At 49.6% G+C, this 19,081-nt stretch overlaps 1 protein-coding gene across 2 annotated transcripts in view; it reads right to left on the reverse strand.

The window, feature by feature from the left end:
- The window catches only part of INTS3 (integrator complex subunit 3), a 38,720-nt gene that overhangs the window by 10,441 nt on the left and 9,198 nt on the right, over nt 1-19,081 (reverse strand). For both annotated transcript variants that reach the window (XM_043962495.1, XM_043962494.1), the window contains exons 3-15: nt 18,821-18,904; nt 12,716-12,829; nt 12,447-12,531; nt 10,926-10,992; nt 8,231-8,375; nt 7,721-7,850; nt 6,376-6,473; nt 4,824-5,015; nt 3,377-3,464; nt 2,836-2,915; nt 2,264-2,355; nt 1,733-1,839; nt 855-974 (exon numbers count right to left, since the gene is read on the reverse strand). In XM_043962495.1, coding sequence (XP_043818430.1) covers nt 855-974; nt 1,733-1,839; nt 2,264-2,355; nt 2,836-2,915; nt 3,377-3,464; nt 4,824-5,015; nt 6,376-6,473; nt 7,721-7,850; nt 8,231-8,375; nt 10,926-10,992; nt 12,447-12,531; nt 12,716-12,829; nt 18,821-18,904 — 1,402 coding nt within the window. The remainder of the gene's footprint in view (nt 1-854; nt 975-1,732; nt 1,840-2,263; nt 2,356-2,835; nt 2,916-3,376; nt 3,465-4,823; nt 5,016-6,375; nt 6,474-7,720; nt 7,851-8,230; nt 8,376-10,925; nt 10,993-12,446; nt 12,532-12,715; nt 12,830-18,820; nt 18,905-19,081) is intronic.

The raw sequence follows: 19,081 nt of genomic DNA on the forward strand, positions 1-19,081 counted from the left end.
TGGAAAAAGTCACTTATCCTTCAAGAAGCCAAGTACTATCCACAAAGGGGGAAGGGAAACCCCAGAGACAATGACCTCCTGACTTCCATCCTGCCCATTACCTGTCCTCAGTTAAAACTCTATCCTTCTGTGATTATCTGAGTGATCTCCCTTCCTCCTGTCTTCCCTCTCCAGACCATTCCTGATCCCAGCTCCAGATCCCTCGCCTGCTCAAGCACCACCAGTGGCTCCCTCTCACCTCCAGTTTGGCTTTCAACCCCTCGGCCCACCCTTCTGGTCCCTCTGCACACCCCCTCCTCACACATCACACTCCAGCCAAACTGGCCTTCCTGCGGATCCACAGAAGCCACTTTCCATTTAGGCCTCTGCCCTGAAATGAAGCCCATCCACCTGGTAGAATCCCAAGTTTCCTTTAAAGCTCTGACCAGCTCCTTCCAAGGTATCTGGCCTGATGTCTCCCCTCCCCACCCCCTCTGCTAATACTCCCCTCCCAGAATTTACTGTGTTCATTTTTTGTCCTTCATTTTCAAGGGACATGTTATTTCCTTCCAATAGAATGTAAACCACTTGAGGCCAGGCTGTCTCTGTATGCCCAGCACCTAGTACATAGGAGAGGCTGGGAATATAGGAGTCCACACTCGTGAAGGCTCCTGAACTCTGCCTGGGGACTCTGCCTCCTCTAAATGTTCTCACTGGGAACCACGTCTCCTCTTTCTCCCCCCTCTCTTCAGAGCCCAGCACGCTGCCTGGCACGATGGGCTCCTGGGTAATAACAGGAATAGTCATGGGACAGTCGGCATGGTTGTTCCCAATGACCAGTTCTGGATGAAGAAGAGCAAACATCGTAAGCTCACCTTTGCTGTTGAGGTCCTCCTCATCATCACTGAAGGCTGCTTCGGCATTGTCATAGCAATTGTCATCCTTGTCTGACATGTGATTATCCATCTCCATGGAAACCGGCTCTTCAATTTTAACTTGGGGGTAGGAAACAAAAAGTACCTCAAGAGTCTTTAAGGCTCTCTGGAGACCCTAATGGGCTCCCTGACTTCCACAACTCATCAGGGTCAATAGAAGGGCTGGTCTGTTCTGATCGAGCAGGCTGCCATTCTCTCCTTGAGAAGATACTTGATTTTATCGATCCCATCAGGGCCCATAGGCAGACAACACAAGTCAAGGTGGGTGACAAGAGATTTTGCCAGGAAAAAGGCAAGCATAGAACATGATATTTAGGTGTCCGGATCAGGTTTTGCTGGGTGGCCCTTAAGAGTAAGGATTGAGGAAGCATAAAACAGATGAGAGAGTCTGGGCACGCTTCTTTAGTGTAAGCCTTCACCCAAAAAGACTCAGGGCAGGGACAACATGCCCCCTGACTGAGCCTGACATCAGGCTGTGCAGACTCCCCGTGGGGGGCCATGTTCCTGCTGCCAGGGTCAGGGAGGAAGGGAAAACAAGCAGAAATGAGTGGACACAGACACACTTCAACCCTTAATGAGGGAAAATGTGCACATAAAATGGACAGAGGTTCAGCAGGGAAAAGACTAGGGGATACAGAAACAAAGTAAACAGAAAGAGGAGACTAAAGAAAGCAAAACAGCAAGATGGATGGAGATTGGGGGGGGGTGGGGAAAGGTGGGTGGAAGAAGAATATCTCTAGGAGAGAAATCTCGATAATCTGGCTTTTCTCTGTTAGGGGTTGAGAGGGTGAGGGCAGGGCCTGCAGGGTCGGCCATACCTTCCACAGGTGGGGAGGGTGAGCTGCAAAACTCAGGAAACTTCTCTCTCAGCATGGCACGAAGCTCCTTATCCAGCTTAGGGTTATCAAACAGGGGCGCCAAGTGCCTGATGGGGCAGGAGGCAAGGTGAGTGGGTCAAGATGGCTCTTTATCCACCCCAAAATACAACAGACAGACAAAAATATCCCCAAACCACACATTAAACTGTCAGGATAAAACAAGGTCTGTCTAGAACTTGGTGGCAATGACTACAACCCGGGGGATCTAGGTCTTGGCCAAGGGGGTGGGTGGGTGCACCCTGATACCCAGAAAGGGAGAAGGGAGCAGGTGATGGGCCCAGTGGCCCCTACTGTCTACACCGTTCCAGGATGGTGCAAGACAGCTATTGGCCCTTCCTTTACAGGGCTTTGGAAGCAAGGGCATGTCCTCAACCTGCCCACAGTGTGATTCCATCCTGTGGGTGACTCGAGTTAGAGAAGAGTGACTGTCCTCCCCAGACCAACTCCCAATTCTGTCACCAAGTCTCTTACGCCAGGACTCGCTTCTCCACAATGTGATTGAGAGAAGAGAAGACACCCTGTCGGACATGGCCTTCCAGTGGGGGATAGAAGTTGGGAATGATCTAGTTAGAAAGAATAGAGTGGAAAGAACTTAAGTACAGGACTGTCATGGATCCTTTTCCAGTTCTGCCCATGCCCCCCAAGAGAATGGGACAGAGTACTCAGCCAGGGTTCCCTTCTGTTCTATTTAGGGGCCGTTATGGCTGGTCCACATTTTACAAGTTTTAACTTTCTGGATTACTGGGGATTCTGGCTGTGCAAAGTCAAGGAGGCTCCTGGTCCAGCTGTCAGTGACCAAGAAGTCAGAATGGGGAAGCTCCCTTTAGAAGCAATTGGGACTTGCTAGAGGAGCTCTGTTCTCAGCCCCTTCATCTTGGGGAACATGAGGACATTTGTGTGAGGAGTTCATGTTTGGGGAGAGGGCTTATTCATCCCTCCTTGCCTGAGCTAAGGGGACCCTGGGAGAGAGAGGATCAGAAGGGCGAGAATGTTTTCTCTCTCCTCCTCATGGAAGGGGGAAGAGTGGAGAACCACTTGCTTACCCGGCACATGAAGTCCAGGAGTGTGGCAGTGATGGCTGGGTGGGGCTTCATGGAGTGATGCATGACCAGAATGGCTGGTTCTAGAGTCAGGGGGAAAAGGACCCCAATCCCACAGCCCCATGTCAGTGCCTGCTGCTCTCTCCCCAAGAAGAGACAGCAAAACTCTGGGTTAAAATTTTCAACCTAATGCCTACCATCTGAGGAACTGAAGTTTGCCAAAGGCAGGTCCCAAGTCCCCCACAGTTTCTCAAACTTCAGCCCAGTTCCCACCCCTCTTCCTAGCATTGGAGTTGAAACGGTGTGGGATGGGAGCAGGAAGGTTATTTTTGGCTCTTTCCTCTCCTGACCTAGGACTGAGGTCCAAGGCTGTTTTGGAGAGACGGAGGAGGGAGGAAGGCAGGCAGGCAGGCAGGGTATATTATTCAGCCTGATCAAAGGCCTTCACGGTGGGTCACGGGCAAGGCGATAAGGAGCTGGGGACAGTTCTTAGATAAGCTATTGATCTTCCCCACCCCCAATGCATGCTATACATGGCACATACCTATATTCATGATGCTATCCTTGTCTGGACTAAAGAAGAGCCAGTCGTAAAACAGAGCCAGTTTGGCATTGGAGGCAGCAACATTGGACTGGAGGAAAGAAGGAATGGGGGGAAGCCTGACTCCCTCTTCTCCCCACCTCCAGTAAGGGAACAGGATGTCCAGGGTCAGGGCCCACATCCCAGGACATGAAGACACAGAAGGGAGTCCCTGCATGCGTGTGTGGGCACCCATTCAGGGATACATGGGTTTCTGTGGGCTCTTGGTGCCTCAGGGAGCAAGCTCGCCTGGCCCTGCTTCTCCAGCCGCGCCTCAGCAGTGACAGGAGGAGCAGCTGGACCTCAGAGCTCCCCCAGGGCTGTGGGTACACTTTGTGCTTCCTTCCATGGATTCTCCCGGTCATGTTCTACACCTCCCAGTTCCTGTTCCCAAGTGGAGTTGCCTTTGGGAAGGGTTGACCAAGAGAAATGACCACTCTTCAAGAAGGACATGGGGAGGTATTGTCAAAAAGGGCCAGTGTGGACGGGAGAGTAGCAACAAGATCAGCACGATCCTATCCTAATATCGAGAGACTCAGGGAGGATGCTGGGAAGGAGATGGCTCTCACTGGGGCCAGCTTGTGCTTGAGGAGAGGGAGAGGAGAGCAGAGATAAGAACAGGGGCTAAGACTCTAAGAGGCCTGGAGAAAAGAGACCCCTGCATCAGATACAGGAGGAAGCCTTAGGGAACATGCATTAAGTGAATAAGGGAACTCAACCTGAGAAAGTCAGACTACTCAAAAAATCCTCAGGAGGGACTGTGAGATAATGACAGAAGGGGAAGCTGGGACATTATACTCCCAATTGTATCTGAAAAGGATGAAGGCAAGCAAATATTCAGTGACAGAGGTAAAGGAATGAGCCTGGGGATAAAAGCTCGAGGGATCAGAGACTGGAAGGCCCAACAGAATGACAGAGACAACCTAAGAAATGATGTGGAACAGGGTCAAAGGAACAGAACAAAGAGGAAGAATCTGGAGGGAGTGAACAGGAGTAGGTTAAAAGGAGGAGACAGGGTGAAGAAGACCAAAGGGCAGTGGAGGGGTCAAAGGAACCAAGACTGACACATGAAGCTTAAAAAGCTATGGGATGGGGGCAGCTAGGTGGCACAGTGGATAAAGCACTGGCCCTGGATTCAGGAGGACCTGAGTTCAAATCTGAACTCAGACACTTGACACTTACTAGTTGTGTGACCCTGGGCAAGTCACTTAACCCTTACTGCCCTGCCAAAAAGACAAAAAACCAAAACCAAAACCAAAACCAAACCAAACCAAACCAAACCAAAAAGCTATGGGACACTTTGGCCAGTGAGCTGAGGACTCTGGAACACAAAGGTCAATGAGTCTGGGATACTCACCTTTACCAACCTTGGCTATCCCATCCCAATTCCATCCCCCACCAAGGTCCTCACCGTGCATGTGGTCAGGAGCCAGCCGATGATGGCCCAACGAGGCAAGATATCGGAGCTCAGCACTTCATTGGATGGGTGCACCACCCCACAGATGTAGCGAATAAGATCACAGCGCAGAGACTGGCTGTCTGGGGTGGACAGATATTGCCGCTGGAACCAATCCTGATATCGCTTTTGTTGGCCAAACCGTACCTAGGGAGGGAAAAGAGGAAACTGGGATGTGCAGCGCAGAGCAAAGTTCACGGGGTGAGCATAGGCAGACTGAGTAGGGATATGCTCAGGGCCTGCTCCAACAACTCTCTGGCTACACCTTTTGAATTCATCAAACTGTTCCTCCTTTTGGGATGAATGAGTTACACCTGGAAGGCTTCTAGTTACTCTAAACACCAATGATGTCCTTATCCTTCCTTGCCTTTGACCTGCCACTTCATTTATTACCATATGATGAAGCACTGTCTGGGCAGCACAGAGCACAAAATCGATCACTGGAGTTTGCCAAAGGCACTGAGTTTGGGTCCTATCTCTGTCACAGTGGTGGGATTGGAGATAACATATGAAGATCAACTGTGGGAACCGGGAATGTTTAGCCTGAAAGAGAACACTTGGGAGGGAGGGGAGGACTCTGTGTTCAAGTAGCTGAAGGGCTCCCTAGGAAAAGGGATTAGAGCAGCAAAAAGCCTGAGGAGCCTTAATGAGGAAGAGGACAGAGAGGAAGACTTGGGAGGGGGCAGCCCAGCAGGTGACTTCTCTTCAGGAAGGAACTAGGTGAGTGTGCACCGAAATACCCTCCAATTCAGATTTTGTGGGTGATCTTGGGAAAGTCGTGCAACTTCTCTGGGCCTCAGTTCCCTCATCTATAAAATAAGGCTAAGAGCATTTGCACGATCTCCATCTCAGGATAGTTGTGAGGATCAAATGAAATTGTGTGTATAAGGCTTTGCAATTGACCTCGGGGCATCCACTTAACACTAGGCCAGCTTGTCTTTCTTTCTAGCTGCCCCCTAGGCCAGCTTTTCTTTGCTTTGCCTGTATCAACACTGAACATACTAAGGGATCCCAGGGCCTGGCCAACAGTGGCCAAGATTTTCTTCATCCTGTGTTGAGTACAGTGCTGTACGGATGATTATGAAGAGTGTCCAAATAGCTATGGTTTCCTCCAAGTGATGGGTAAATCTGTCAATCACCCCCGCCCCCCAACACCTCACACCTTAAATGGTGCATAAAAACCGCACAGTTCTCTCTTCTTGCTTCCCATCGAAAGGGGAAAAGGGAGGATGTGAGAAAGTGGAAGGGAGGATGAGGAAGAAAAAGAGGGTCTCTGGATGACTTCAATCACTAGGATTGGCTACACCTCTGTGGAATTCCTCTCGAGAATTCACATTCATGCAGGCAATCCAAGAGGCCTTGCCACCTCTTCCCCAGGGGACCGACCCCCCCCCCCCCCGGGCCAGGACCTCTGAGCCCCACATTCCAAACCATGCCAGAGCCTGCCAGCTGCCTCATAGAAAAGGGCGGGGTGGGCCAGGGCCTCTCCCAGAACAGTCCAACATACCCGGGATGTCATGAAGAGGAGTTTGGTCTCCATGTCTGGAGTGAGGCGGCAGGCCAGGAACTTTCTGGATGTTCTCGACTGGAGGAGCTGGAGGACACCTGTACCAAGGGAAGCAAACACAGCCCTGAGGACTCAAGGGAAGGGAAGGAAAAGTGGCCTGTGTGGGCCAGGGCCCCAGAGAAAGCAGCCAAGGGACTGTGGAAGCACTCTGGGCTCCCTTAGAAGGATTCTCCCAGTCATACTGCACCCCCATTTCTGTTTCCAAACAAAGGCTACTGGGGGCTGGCTCTCTTTGGGTGAAGCAAATCAGCACATTCTACAGGGCCAAGGAGGAGAAAGGGGAGAGGGGAAGGGGGGCTGGAGAAGGGAAGTCAGGAACATGGATTTGGGAGGAGCTTGGCCAACATCTATAGATCTCCAAGCACTGTAAAGAAACTTCCCCAAACATAAATTTGCATTTTTTTCTCTCTAGCCCTTCCATAGCCAAGTCTGAGGCCTTGTGGGGAGGTCAGAAAGTGAAGGAGATCAGACAACTCCATTTTTCCTCTTGGAGGGTCAGCTCCCAGTGCAGGTCTAATAGCACTGAACATTTAGGAGTAAGGATTTATTTGGTCTGTACTGGTGCCCGTGCCTCTTATGATTTCCTAGGTCTCAGAATACTGGCCTAATATTAGATAGGGGAGAAGGACATTATCAACTAAAGTCTAAGCCGTATTTGGCTCTTTCTATTGCTCAGGGAGTAAAATGGGACCCTGGAGACTAGAAGGGGAAGGGGACAAGGCTAGGTCCATGCCTGATCTGGGAGAAGCAAACAGAGTTTCTTCCTTCCCCCAGAGATTGCTGGGCAGGCTGGGCCCCTGGGATTGGAGACAATATTGCTGAAAGCGAGGGGGCCTCCTCCCCTTAAGGGCCTTGCCAAGACAAGCCCCTCCACTGACTCAGCCTCACGTGCTGACCTCCAAACTCCCCTGCTGGCCAGAGAAGGAATCTGGGAACAAGCCAGCAGCTCACCTCCCGAGCCAAAGACTTGCTGGGAAAGGAGTAATCACAGTTCTCTGCCCTATCTTTTCCCTTGGCAAAATTAGCAACTAGTACCTCTAGGGCCTTAGATTAGGAGGAGTGTCCCCCCACCCTCCTTTCCCCATCCATGTGAATTGTTCTTCTACAACTTGGCTGGCCTTCAAAAGAGACTTGACTATTCTGTTGCCCACCTGCCTATCAGCATTCCCCCACCCATCGACCTCATCACTTCCCTATCCCACCCCACCCCAACCTCCACTTTCTCACCAATGGGTTCCTTAACCTCTCCATCTCTCACTGAGAGTGTTTCCCAATTGCTATTTACCTGTGAACTGGGGGCTCAAGGCTTGAGGGTTATGGACAATATCTTTCCATAGCAGCTCAAACTCTGGTATCCTAGCAACGTTCTGCAGTAGGCGCACCAGGTCCCGGCCAATCATGAAGCAGTCCATGAACTTGGGGGAAAGGGAAAAAGGGGTGGGGGAGAGAACAGATTGTTTACCTGCTAGAGGGAAGAAGGCACAGCATGTTTCAGGGAAGGAAAGAGGAAGGGGGGCTATTAAAGCTGGATCCTGGATCTGGGCTCCTGAACTCTTCTATGGAAGAGTCAGGCTTTGGGCCTGAGGCTCAGAGGGCCCTGGCTCCTGAAAAGGTCCTTCCCCACTTTCCCTCAGGACAGATTCCCCATTAAGCCCACCCTTCTGGAGCCAGCTCCTTCTCCCTTTTCCTGTAGATGGGCTGAAGGTTGGCGGGGGGGGGGGGGGGGGGGGGGGAGGAGGTGTGGGTGTGCCTGTGTGTGCAGATACCTTTCCCTAGGCCAGCAGCCCTCTCTTACCCGCTCCCGGAGCAGGGAGATGCAGAAGTCCACCTCCTTTTGCCTAAGAGCCTGGAGCTGTGCTGTGCTGTGGTGGTCCACAATGAGCCTCAGGTAGGTGTATACCGCCATGGCAATAAGAATGCTGCTCTTTAGCACCCACTCTCTGCAGGGAGGCAGGAAGGCCAATGACACTTCTGCCCCCGCTTCAGAACTGCCCACACTCCTGAATACAGTTCCAGTGGGGCAAGCTGGTTCCCAGGGTGTTCCCCTAAATCAGCACTGCCAGGCACTTTCACAACTCCCTACACACAGTGACTGGGCCTTCCTGATTCACTCTGTCTGGTACCCAATGAAGAAGGGAAGTGCTGGATGAAGATTGGGTCTCCTTAGCCCATAACTATTATTTTATAGCTGGATGTTGGTTTTCTAAGTTGTCTTCATGCCTCCCAAACTAGATTACACATTTCTCAAGGGCCAAGACCGTGTCTTCTATGTTTCCCCCATTATATTTCTCTAGTTGGGCCCTCTATCCACAGCTGACTGGGTTGCTGAGGGCAAGAATGGAGGTGCCTGACATGAGTGTGGGCGAGGACAGAGGAATAGTCCCCCCCAGGTGGGGGTGGGTGGGGGCTCAATAGAATGAGGTGCTCCTGGGACTCTTTCCATAGAGCACTGAGCTTGAGGGCTCCTCTGCTCTGTGGAAAGGTAGCCATGTGCTTAGAACCCAAAAGCAGGAGGAATCCAGAGCAAAGTAGTGTGGGGTGAAACAAAGACAGTGTCAATCCCACTTAGAGATTCCCACCTGATTCCCTCCATAACTCCATGACTCTGTGGCTAAAATCAACCACTACTAGGAGAAGCTGCAGTGGCCCCCAGGCTCCTCAGCCATGCCTTCCATCCTGGCACTTCCCTGGAAGCTAGACAGTGCCCCTTGTTCCTGAACATGCCATGCCAGTCTGGTGCCCTCATCCATCATCCCTGTCTCAAGCAGTTCTTGCTCTAGATCACAAAGGCCATCGATCCCATCCCCCAGGCACTGTGTGAGTCACTTGCCCTAACTTTCCCAGGAGTCAGGGCATTTCCCTGGGGAGAAGGGGTGATGAAATTGGCTGTCTGCTGGTACACTGAGGAGTAGGGAAAAGGGAGGACGGGGGAATTCTTGCACAGAAGGGCCAGACAGAAAATGTTAAGATCCATCTAACTCCTCTTAACTGCTTATTGAAGACTCTCTGTATGGGACCTTATCCCCTAACTCTCTTAAATCCCAATACAAGAAAATGGAAAAAAAAAAATCTAGTGACCCTGTCAGAATATAGGACAAAGAAGAGTTTAATCTGGGCAAGCAACATCCTGATAGCAGAGAAATATATTGGAACTGCTTTGGTTGTTTCCTGAAGAATATAAGCAGCAGCAAATGACACCGGGGCACCCGTTCCTCGTAACTGTCACCTCTGATACCACAGCCTCAACAAATCTTGGAAGGGAAATAGGGAGGGTGAGCACACTGGACAATGGTCTGATGTTTTTATGTAAGCCCCGTGATCTACATAATTTGTGAGTCAAGGACATCAGAGAAGAAAGTCTATTATACCAGAACCAAAGACACAGCCACCAGAAAGAAGGGGTGAGGAGAGACCCAGACAGAGAACTAGTCAGGGTTGCCCAGGGCTCTGCTCAGTGGCCCAGCCAGAGGTGACCCAAGGTGCCAACTGCACCAAGTCTGGGCACTAGGTGGCGCTGCCCTGCAGGCCTGAGGCAGGCAACTGTACGGCCTAAGTAGAACCTGCTGGCTGTTAGAGATCCCGGTGAATGAGCTCCGGCATTATTGGGGGAGCCTTGGTCTCCCAGACAGCACGGAGAATGGACACCTAAGGGAAGGAGGACATAAAAGGCCTTTGTCCTTCCAGCTCCCTCCTTTTAAACCTTCGCTATCATGGCTTCCACACACAGCTCAGGAAGCAGAAGCCAGGGAGCTGACCTCCGACTCCAGGAACTGAGCCGTGTGTATAAATACAAGGGGTCGGCAACGGGGACAAACACATATTTCTGGCCTTCCGCTCTTGTGTCTTCTCCTGACAAGGGCTTCCTAAATCCACTGGGATCTGGAACCTTTCAAACAAGGAGAAGAAAAGGCACCAGACCTGACGGCACGGGTAAAGAAAACGACTCTCAGAGAAAGAAACTCCCTCTGCCGACACAGCCCGGCACCTTCTCTGCAGCTCATGGCATCAAGAGCGGCCTGGCCCCCCATGGGTCAGGTGACCTGCCTGCTCGTCACAGAGACCGCACGGATCAGGCAGCCTTCAAAGTTCCTGTCCAGGGTCACAGCTGATTCTGGGCAGGTGAGGGGGGCTCAGAGAGGGGCTCTCTTTTACTCCCTAACATCTTGCATGCTGCTATAGAGGCCATGGTCTCGGTACCTGCTAGGCCTGGGTGCCATGGCTGGCTGGCACCCAACTGAATTCCCTGTCCCTCCCATCTAAAGATAAACATTCCAAGGAGGTTTGGACCAAAAATAAACCCTTATCAGATTAAACTGGTTTTCTCTGGGCTTGGGGGTGTTTTGGCTGCTCCCTGCAGCCCCATCAATCACCGGCCTCCACAGCCAGTGTGTGTCTTGTTCTCTCCCTTTTCTCCAGCCCATCTTAATCCAGCAAAAGCCTTGGCCCCTCACCCTCCACTGTCAAGGACACCCCCCACTTCCTCACCCTACCTCTGCTCTGTCAGGATCTCCAGGACACTTTCCGCCAGCCAAATGTTTTTCGCAGTCACATCTCCACCTGATCACCCAGAAGAGAGAAAATGGAGAGCCAGACATCAAGACTGTGACTCAGCTCCTTTACCTCTTCCCCTACATCCCAGAATCCCCATCCTGCAACTTCCTTCGCGAGTGCCAGAATTAAGATGCTGTTTCTCCCTCCACTCTGACTAGCCCGAGAGCCAACCAAGGAGGGACTGGATCCTCCTGGAAACCAGACTTTCCTATTCAGGGTACAATGGAATGAATCTAGTTGTTGAAAAAGCATCGAGGAGCTTGAGTTTGGGTAAGAGTCGAGGTGGGAAACAGGTCAGGAACTAATAGAATATGTCTGCTGACGAGGAAACAGGATTCAGGTGTCCCAAGTCCTGTGTCTAGCCTCACTCCGAGCTACAATGTGCTTTCTAATGTCCATTCTAGTGGGTATTCACTTCATTTCTTGGGGCAGGATAAGCATGCAGAAAAAACCAGGCTAAAATCCTGAGGCTGATGGGCAGAGATTGAGGGTCCCAAGAAAGGAAATGGTACCAGAAGATAAGACAGAACAATCCATCACAATGATGCTATATGCCTTGTCACGACCCCCCCCTTACCCCCCAACCAAAACCAAAAAAGTATTCAGTGTTCAAAAAGTTTTGTGCTGACATAAGTCAAGGAACCCAGAAAACACCCAAAGCATCCATCAGGCATCCCAGCATCAGAAAAGACTCCATAGGAAGCACACAAGTCAAAATGGGGGAAACGACAGGATCATCTAAAAGTGTAACTTTGCACAGCTCGCCTGCCTGTGCATCCCAGGGAAGATGGGTGAATGACAAAAGCAGACCTTTCCAAACACAGTGCCTACATGGTTTGCCCTGCCTAGTGCCTGGGCAGCTGGGACAGATGGCACAGATACTGACAACAATATATAAACCTAAATGTCAAGGTCTGTTTTGTGCCATGGAGACATGCTATGTCCCTTTGTTGACCAGCCCCCATCAGACGTCACAACTGGTAGACAGGAGGGACAGGAACATGGGGGTGGGAATACGTTCCTCTGCTCTCCCTATTTTCCTGGTCTTGGCTACCAAGAAACCCTGGAGTAATGGTTGACTTGAGTGGACAAGAAGTGTCCTTTGGGGCCTAGAACAGGACAGAGGAAGGGAAGCTGAGGGAGAAACTAACTTTAGGAACGCCCCTGAGATTTTTTTTTTTTGCGGGGCAATGAGGGTTAAGTGACTTGCCCAGGGTCACACAGCTAGTAAGTGTCAAGTGTCTGAGGGCAGATTTGAACTCAGGTCCTCCTGAATCCAGGGCCAGTGCTTTATCCACTGTGCCACCTAGCTGCCCCCTCCCCTGAGATTTTAAACCAGGCCCTTACTGCCATATAGTTCCAAAGAGATGCCAGTAATCACAAGGAAAGTGGCTAATGATTCTCCAGGGACTTCCTCATCATTTTCATCTCCTCACTTTCAGTTCCCCACAAAGACTCACCTGCAATCTGCTTCATGAATGTCATACAAACACCATCAGCTCCTAAAACTCCACTTTTCACCAATTCCCGGACCAACCACACCAACTGTAAGAAAGAGAAAGTGATCATTGGGGGAGTGAAACCTGAAAAGATGGGAATGAAGCTGATCTTGAGGCACATCAGCATTTAGGTTCATCGAGGCAAGGGCTGGGCCCTCCCAACTCCCTCCCCAAGTCCCCACAAAGGATCCTCTTGGGCCTCTCTTTCTGGCTCTCCCCCTCAGCCTCACCTGGGTACGGCAGGTATCTTGCAGCTTCAAATACTTCTCCATAAGGATTTGATTGATCTTGTTGAGGACAATGTTCATGCCATCCCGACTAACCAGGGCCAAATCTCTGTAACACTACAAAGTAAAGGAGAGGGTGATGGATGATGTGGGGGATCAGATAAGCAGAAGGCAAGGCCTCCTCAGGGCCTCCCCAACTGCCCACCAGGACCCCTAAAGGCCCCAAAAGAAGGCCCCCATTCTAGAGTTTTCCCTTTTATACTCGTTCCCTGATTTTTCATATAGGGAAGCGGATGGAAACCATTGGTTTAATGAAGTCCTATTTTGGAAGGGGGCATGAGCTAGCCACTAAGAAGGCAGGAAAGCTTGCTGCAGCCAACTGTTTCAGCCCCTTGATAATCTCTTCAGGAAGTGCTACACTGCTTGACGATGGGTGCTGAGCAAAGCCAGACAGGGGCCACCTGCTTTTCATCTGCTACTCAAAAGTCACAGTGGAACTGTATGATGCTCTGGGCACAAACAAGATCTTAATGAAGATTTCTAGAATTGAGCCAACTTGGCCAAATATGTAAAATTCTGGGAGATGGACAGAGATAGGGGCCACTGGGACAGGAGAGACAGAGCACCACCCCATGACACTGACATGCTCAATGTTTAATTATCTACCTCTGAACTTTCTTCTCCATCTACCTGGTCTTTAGGGGTAAGGATCCCCAAACAGGCCAATACTTAACCACTAGAGAGTATGTCAATGTCAGGCCCACTCTTGGTTAGAATCTCAAGAGGGCATTCATTCCCTGGGCTCTGTCTTTATCATCTCATCTCTGCTTGGTGAGTGCTACCTGTAGGAGCTACACAGAAGAGAACTTCATGTGTAGGGCTGGGTATTCCTACCACCTCCTAGCCTTCTAAGTGTCACAAGAAGAGTAAGAAAGAGATGACTCTGCTTTACTTTTAGCAGGCCAGGAAGAGGTACGCTGATTGGTGGATATACCCATTTCCCAGCTAGTCAGAAGAAAGGCTACCAAGATTCGGCAGGAAAGGAAAAGATGTTGGCAATCTGTTGGTGGGAGTGGGAGTGATGGGGAGAGGGTACATAGAAAAGGGGAGAGTATGTGAATCAATTTCTTTTCAGCCACCACATTTCCAATCCTTTCTCTGCTCCATGCCCTTCCTAGTAGCCCACCCCCATCATCTCAGAGTCCAGCTATTCCATTCGGCTTTCTCAGAAGAAACTGAAGGAGGCTCAGCAATTAACTAACAGTTGATTTGAGCAAATATCAGGTACTTGGGGACCCCCAAATTTCTTTCTGTCCCTGATCCCTGCCTCAGCTATCAGAGAAAATAGCAAATGATCTGAGCAAAGACCAGACACTCAAGGGACCCTTAACTTTATTCTATGCCATGACCCCTTCCTATATGAAAACTGGTTTTTCTTTGCTCCTCTATAGAACAAGGGAATGGAGAGTTTCTGGCTACAAGCAAGGCAACAAAGATGTGTTAAAGGGGACCATGAGGCAATTTCTGCCAACCTACAAATATCTGAGGAACCATCTCAGACAGAGAACATACAAGGAGGCAGAGAGAGGGTAGTGAAAGTCTGGCTGAGAGAGGAAGGCCCACTCTGCCCAACCAAAAGTCAAAATCTACTTTCAGTTGATAATGAATACAAAGCCCCCTCAAGCCAGAGAGGCTGATGTCAAGATGGAGATGCAGATAGGTTCTTCTCAGGGGTTTCTGAGGACAGATTAGAATTCGGCCTCAGCAGAAGGTATAGGATTCCATCCTTTCCACTATAACCACTGGTACCAGATGGCAACTGGCCAGGATGACTGGCCACACTCTTCATGCTGCCAGTCACTGACAACCTGTGTAGCAGGATCATCAGCTGGCTTGGGAGAGAAACAGATGAAGGCAAACTCTGGGTGGGGTGAGGAGGAGATAGGCAAAAAGGAGTAAGACCAGAGAGTCTGAGGAGAAAGGTGCCAGGAGGAGGCAGGGAGAGTGCATTGTGATTGACACAGGGGATGAGTCTGACCTTGTGTCCTGATGGCCCATGGGGGTGGATGCAGCCTCTAGCCAGATCAAGGGCTCTAGGCCCAATGTCCATGAGCCTCCCGACAAAGAGAGGCTCCTGTGTGAAGTCCTGATACCTTACATCTACAAGAAGCTCAGGCTATGGCTGGACACCACCCCCTCTAACAACATCATGAGTTCCTGAACCCCAGCAGCATCTACCACACTGTTTGATTAAAGTAGGACGAAGGGCAAGAAATAGATGCCGAGGGCATAAAACTTCAAGGGGTAGCTGGGCGGCACAGCAGATAGAATGTTGGAGCTGGAGGGAAGGGAATGAACAAGCATTTACGAAGCTAGGAACTGCACTAAGTGCTTCACAAACTTCACAACTGGTCCTCACAATCCCGAGAGGCAGACAGTGATTAAGTGACACCTACCCAGGATCCAACAGCCAGTATGTGGGGCCAGTTTGAACCCAGGTCTTCCTGACTCCAGTCCCACTGCTCTATCCACTTCAGCAGGTAGCTGTCTTCCTGGAATCAGGAAGGCCTGAATTTAAACCCAGTCTCATACACTTACTGTCTGTATGATCCTGGGCAGGTGTCGCTTAATCACTGCCTCAGTTTCCTCATCTGCAAAATGGAGATAATAATGGCATCTGTCTCCCAGGGCTGTTGTGAACATAAAATGAGATGTTTATAAAGCACTTTGCAAACCTTCGAGTGCTATAATATTATTATTATTGACTGCTAAAGGGGCAATTTCAAATTCAGAGTGCTAAATGCCTCTAACTGATCTCATTCCCTTTTTTATCCTGGCTGGCTCTTTTCCTTCTGATAAGGGCCACCACTGAAGCCAAATACCTCTCCTGCCTCAATTCTACCCTAGCTAACTTGTATGTCTTGGAGAGACAGTCACAGGGGCTCATGCCTTCTGCCTGCCAGCAATGACCAAGGTCTTCCTGGAGCAGATTTCTAATGAATTCAAGATTCATTCTCCTCTGACACCATCTCACCAAGTCTCTAGCCAAAAAGGAATCACAGAACAGATACTTAAATCAGTCCTGAGGTTTCACTACCCTACCAAAGTCAGGGTTAAGTCCAAATAAGCCCTTGGAAAACTGCTTCTCAGCTCTGATCTGTAGCCTAAAATCATCATTTTAGTTTAAGCAACATTCCCCACTCCACCCCTCTGAAGGAGAAAAACCACCACCAACACCATCACCTGTGGCAGGAGGAGATGTTTTTAAAAATGGCCACCCTTTCTGGGGAAAGACTAGCACTCTCTGGAGATGAGCGCTGACTTTTCAACCCAACCCTGATGTGGCTCAAGGTCTCTAATGAATCACCCTGTCTTCCAGCACCCCTCCCCCAGCCCTGCCTATGTTTTCCTCACTCCCCTAAAGATTCCTCTCCAACTGGCCTTCCCTCTCCACCTCCCTGTGTCCAAAAGGTCAGATCTGAGGCTGTGCTTAGAGGCTGAATCAGGGTGATTGCATTGGCAGCACATAAACTAAAACTGGACTGATAGAGAGATGAGTGAGACTGAATCAGGATGCAGAGGCTTCTCAGTTAAAAAGCCCAGGTCTCTGAGTTAGACTCCTGGTCCTGTTGCCACCCTACTGTCCAACCCGGAGTTCCACATGCCTCACCACTGAGGCTTTGTTTCTTTCTATGTGCCATGGAAACAGGGCTCCTTCTGAAGGAAGTGCAGACACACTGGTCTCCTGGGAAAGCTGGAGCCCCAGATAAGTATTTGCAGTGCCAGCTCTGCATGTTCCAATGGACCAGGGCCAGCCAGAAAAGCTGGGAGCACTCCCATCAGCAGGCCTTATTTATCTGCAATTACCTGGTATGATTCACATCTCGGCTTTGAAAAAAATCATTCCCTTTCCAATAGGCAAAAACTAATTGCAGATAACTAAATTAGATGTCAATGATAATTTTAAGCAACACAACAGAAAACCAGACCTTAATCCCACCTCTAACGCGTCATCACTGTGCTTGCACAAATCTTCCAGCTTGCTAACAATCTGATTAAAATGAGAGGGACTAGACTAGAGCATGGCATGGCTCATGAACACCAAACTGGGGTCAACTGTTAGTCTGGAGCACTTCGAATGACATATTTAGGATCGAAATGAAATGGTGATTTGCCTCAATAAGGCCAAAGGATGACCTGGTAGGGCCTGGGATCTCAAAAGAAGTCTGGCACTGAACAATAGAGTCTCCCCTCCCCCAAGACCTTCTTTTAGTTGGCATCACTAGTGAATAAAAGGCAAACACATCTATTTCTTTTCCCCACCTTTGGGCTTTCAACTCGGGTCTGCAGGGCCCACAGTGGCACCTTGCCCTTGCTCCTAACAGCTAGGTGGCATACAGGGTAGAGTGCTAGACTTGAGGTCAGGAAGACCTGACTTCAAATCCTTATTATCTGTGTGACCCTGAGCAAGTCATTTAGCTTTTCTCAGCTTCAGTTTCCTTGTCTGCAAAATGGGTTTAAATAGTACCTACCTTAGAGAGTAGTTGTGAGGATTAAATGGCATAACATGTAAAGTTTTGGGTTTTTTTGTGAGGTAATTGGGGTTAAGTGACTTGCCCAGGGTCACACAGCTAGTAAGTGTTAAGTGTCTGAGGCTGGATTTGAACTCAGGTCCTCCTGAATCCAGGGCCAGTGCTCTACCCACTGCGCCACCTAGCTGCCCCACACGTAAAGTTTTGCAAATGTTAAGGTACTATATAAATATTATCTATTATTACTTTCCTTTCATTCTTGCTCTGTGAAGCCCAGAATGATGAGGACACCATTGAACTCCTCTCCCTCCCATTCCAAACTCATTGGGGTTTTCCTGGCAAAGATATTAGAGTGGTTTGCCTTTTCTTTCTCCAGCTGTTTTACAGATGAGGAAACTGAGACAAACAGGGGTAAGTGACTTGTCCAGGTTCACACAGCTAGTATGGGCCTGAGGCTGGATTTGAACTCAGGTCTTCCTGATTCCAGGCCAGGGGTTCTATCCACTGCATCACCCAGCTGTGCCCTGCCCCTTCCCCCTTCTCCTTTTGGCATATTTGTTTTTTTGGTATGTAAAACTCCAGAGAACACAGTCAGACAAGAAGATACTGGGAGAAGATGACACTCCAATGGAAAATGACAGGTCTTAAGGGTCAGTTTTGTCTATTTCCACTTAATCATCCCAGAGAGATAAGAATCTGTTTATAAAAAGATCCAGAGGCAGTTCAATGCTTTCTCAATCACGCTACATTCTTCTGATGTCCCATCTAAAAGCAGCCAATCCTGCAATTTTATCTTAAACTGCCTTGGGGAAAGACTGAATCTACTGCTCCTTGTGTTAGTACCCTCACCTGACTTAGCACCTCTTACTGAGTTTCTGCTTGGCTTCCTCTCCCCACTCATCTTCCCTCAAACTTCCTGATTTTCCTCCCCTCTTATGGCTTTTTGTCTTCTATGTAATCTTCTTCTTTGTTCTTTTAATTGTTTTGTTTTGTTTTTGTGGGGCAATGGGGGTTAAGTGACTTGCCCAGGGTCACACAGCTGGTAAGTGTTAAGTGTCTGAGGTCAGATTTGAACTTAGGTTCTCCTGAATCCAGGGCCGGTGCTTTATCCACTGTACCACCTAGCCGCCCCCTTTGTTCTTTTCATTGTAAGAAACATTTTTATTTAAAGTTTTGAGTTCCAAATTCTATCCCTCATTCCCTCCCTCCCCATCTCTCTCCCTGAAGGGGTAAGCAATCAGATATAGGTCATACACAAGCCTTCTTCTTGATCCTCTTTAGCACTGGAGTCTAGAGCTAGATATGGGACTATGGGCAGAGGCCAACTGACAAATGAGAATAACAGGAGACTGCACTCAGAAAATGAGCTGATGGTAAGGAGAAGGTAATGAACAACAACCAAATGTGGGAGAAAGGTGGGCTAAGAAGAAGGGAAAAGAAGCTTTACCTACTTTCTTCCCTGCCTGTCTCAAAGCTATGCACAAAGCAGGAAACCCCCTGACCTAGCCCTATGAGGTAAGCCTCCACAGGTCAGGATCACAGCTGGAAAGAACAGAGTCACAGGTGGGAACATTACCTTCTGGGCCTGGCTGGGTTCTGTAAGGACAAGGGTAAAGAGCCCCAGGCAGATCTCTTCATGCTGCGGAGGCCCTTTGCACACCTGGATGGGAGAAAAGAAGGAGCAGCTGTCAGTCACAGGCTGGTCAATTTCAGAAATCCTCCCAGAAACCTTGGACTCCAGAAATTGAAAGGAGAAATCTTTCTCCCTTGGTGGGCTGTAGACCTCTCCCCTCCAGTCTGTGTGGATGGAAATCACAGATTAGTAACAGGAGGAATG

This window comes from Dromiciops gliroides, chromosome 4 (assembly GCF_019393635.1).
Source record: "Dromiciops gliroides isolate mDroGli1 chromosome 4, mDroGli1.pri, whole genome shotgun sequence".
In the NCBI taxonomy this organism is placed as follows: domain Eukaryota; kingdom Metazoa; phylum Chordata; class Mammalia; order Microbiotheria; family Microbiotheriidae; genus Dromiciops; species Dromiciops gliroides.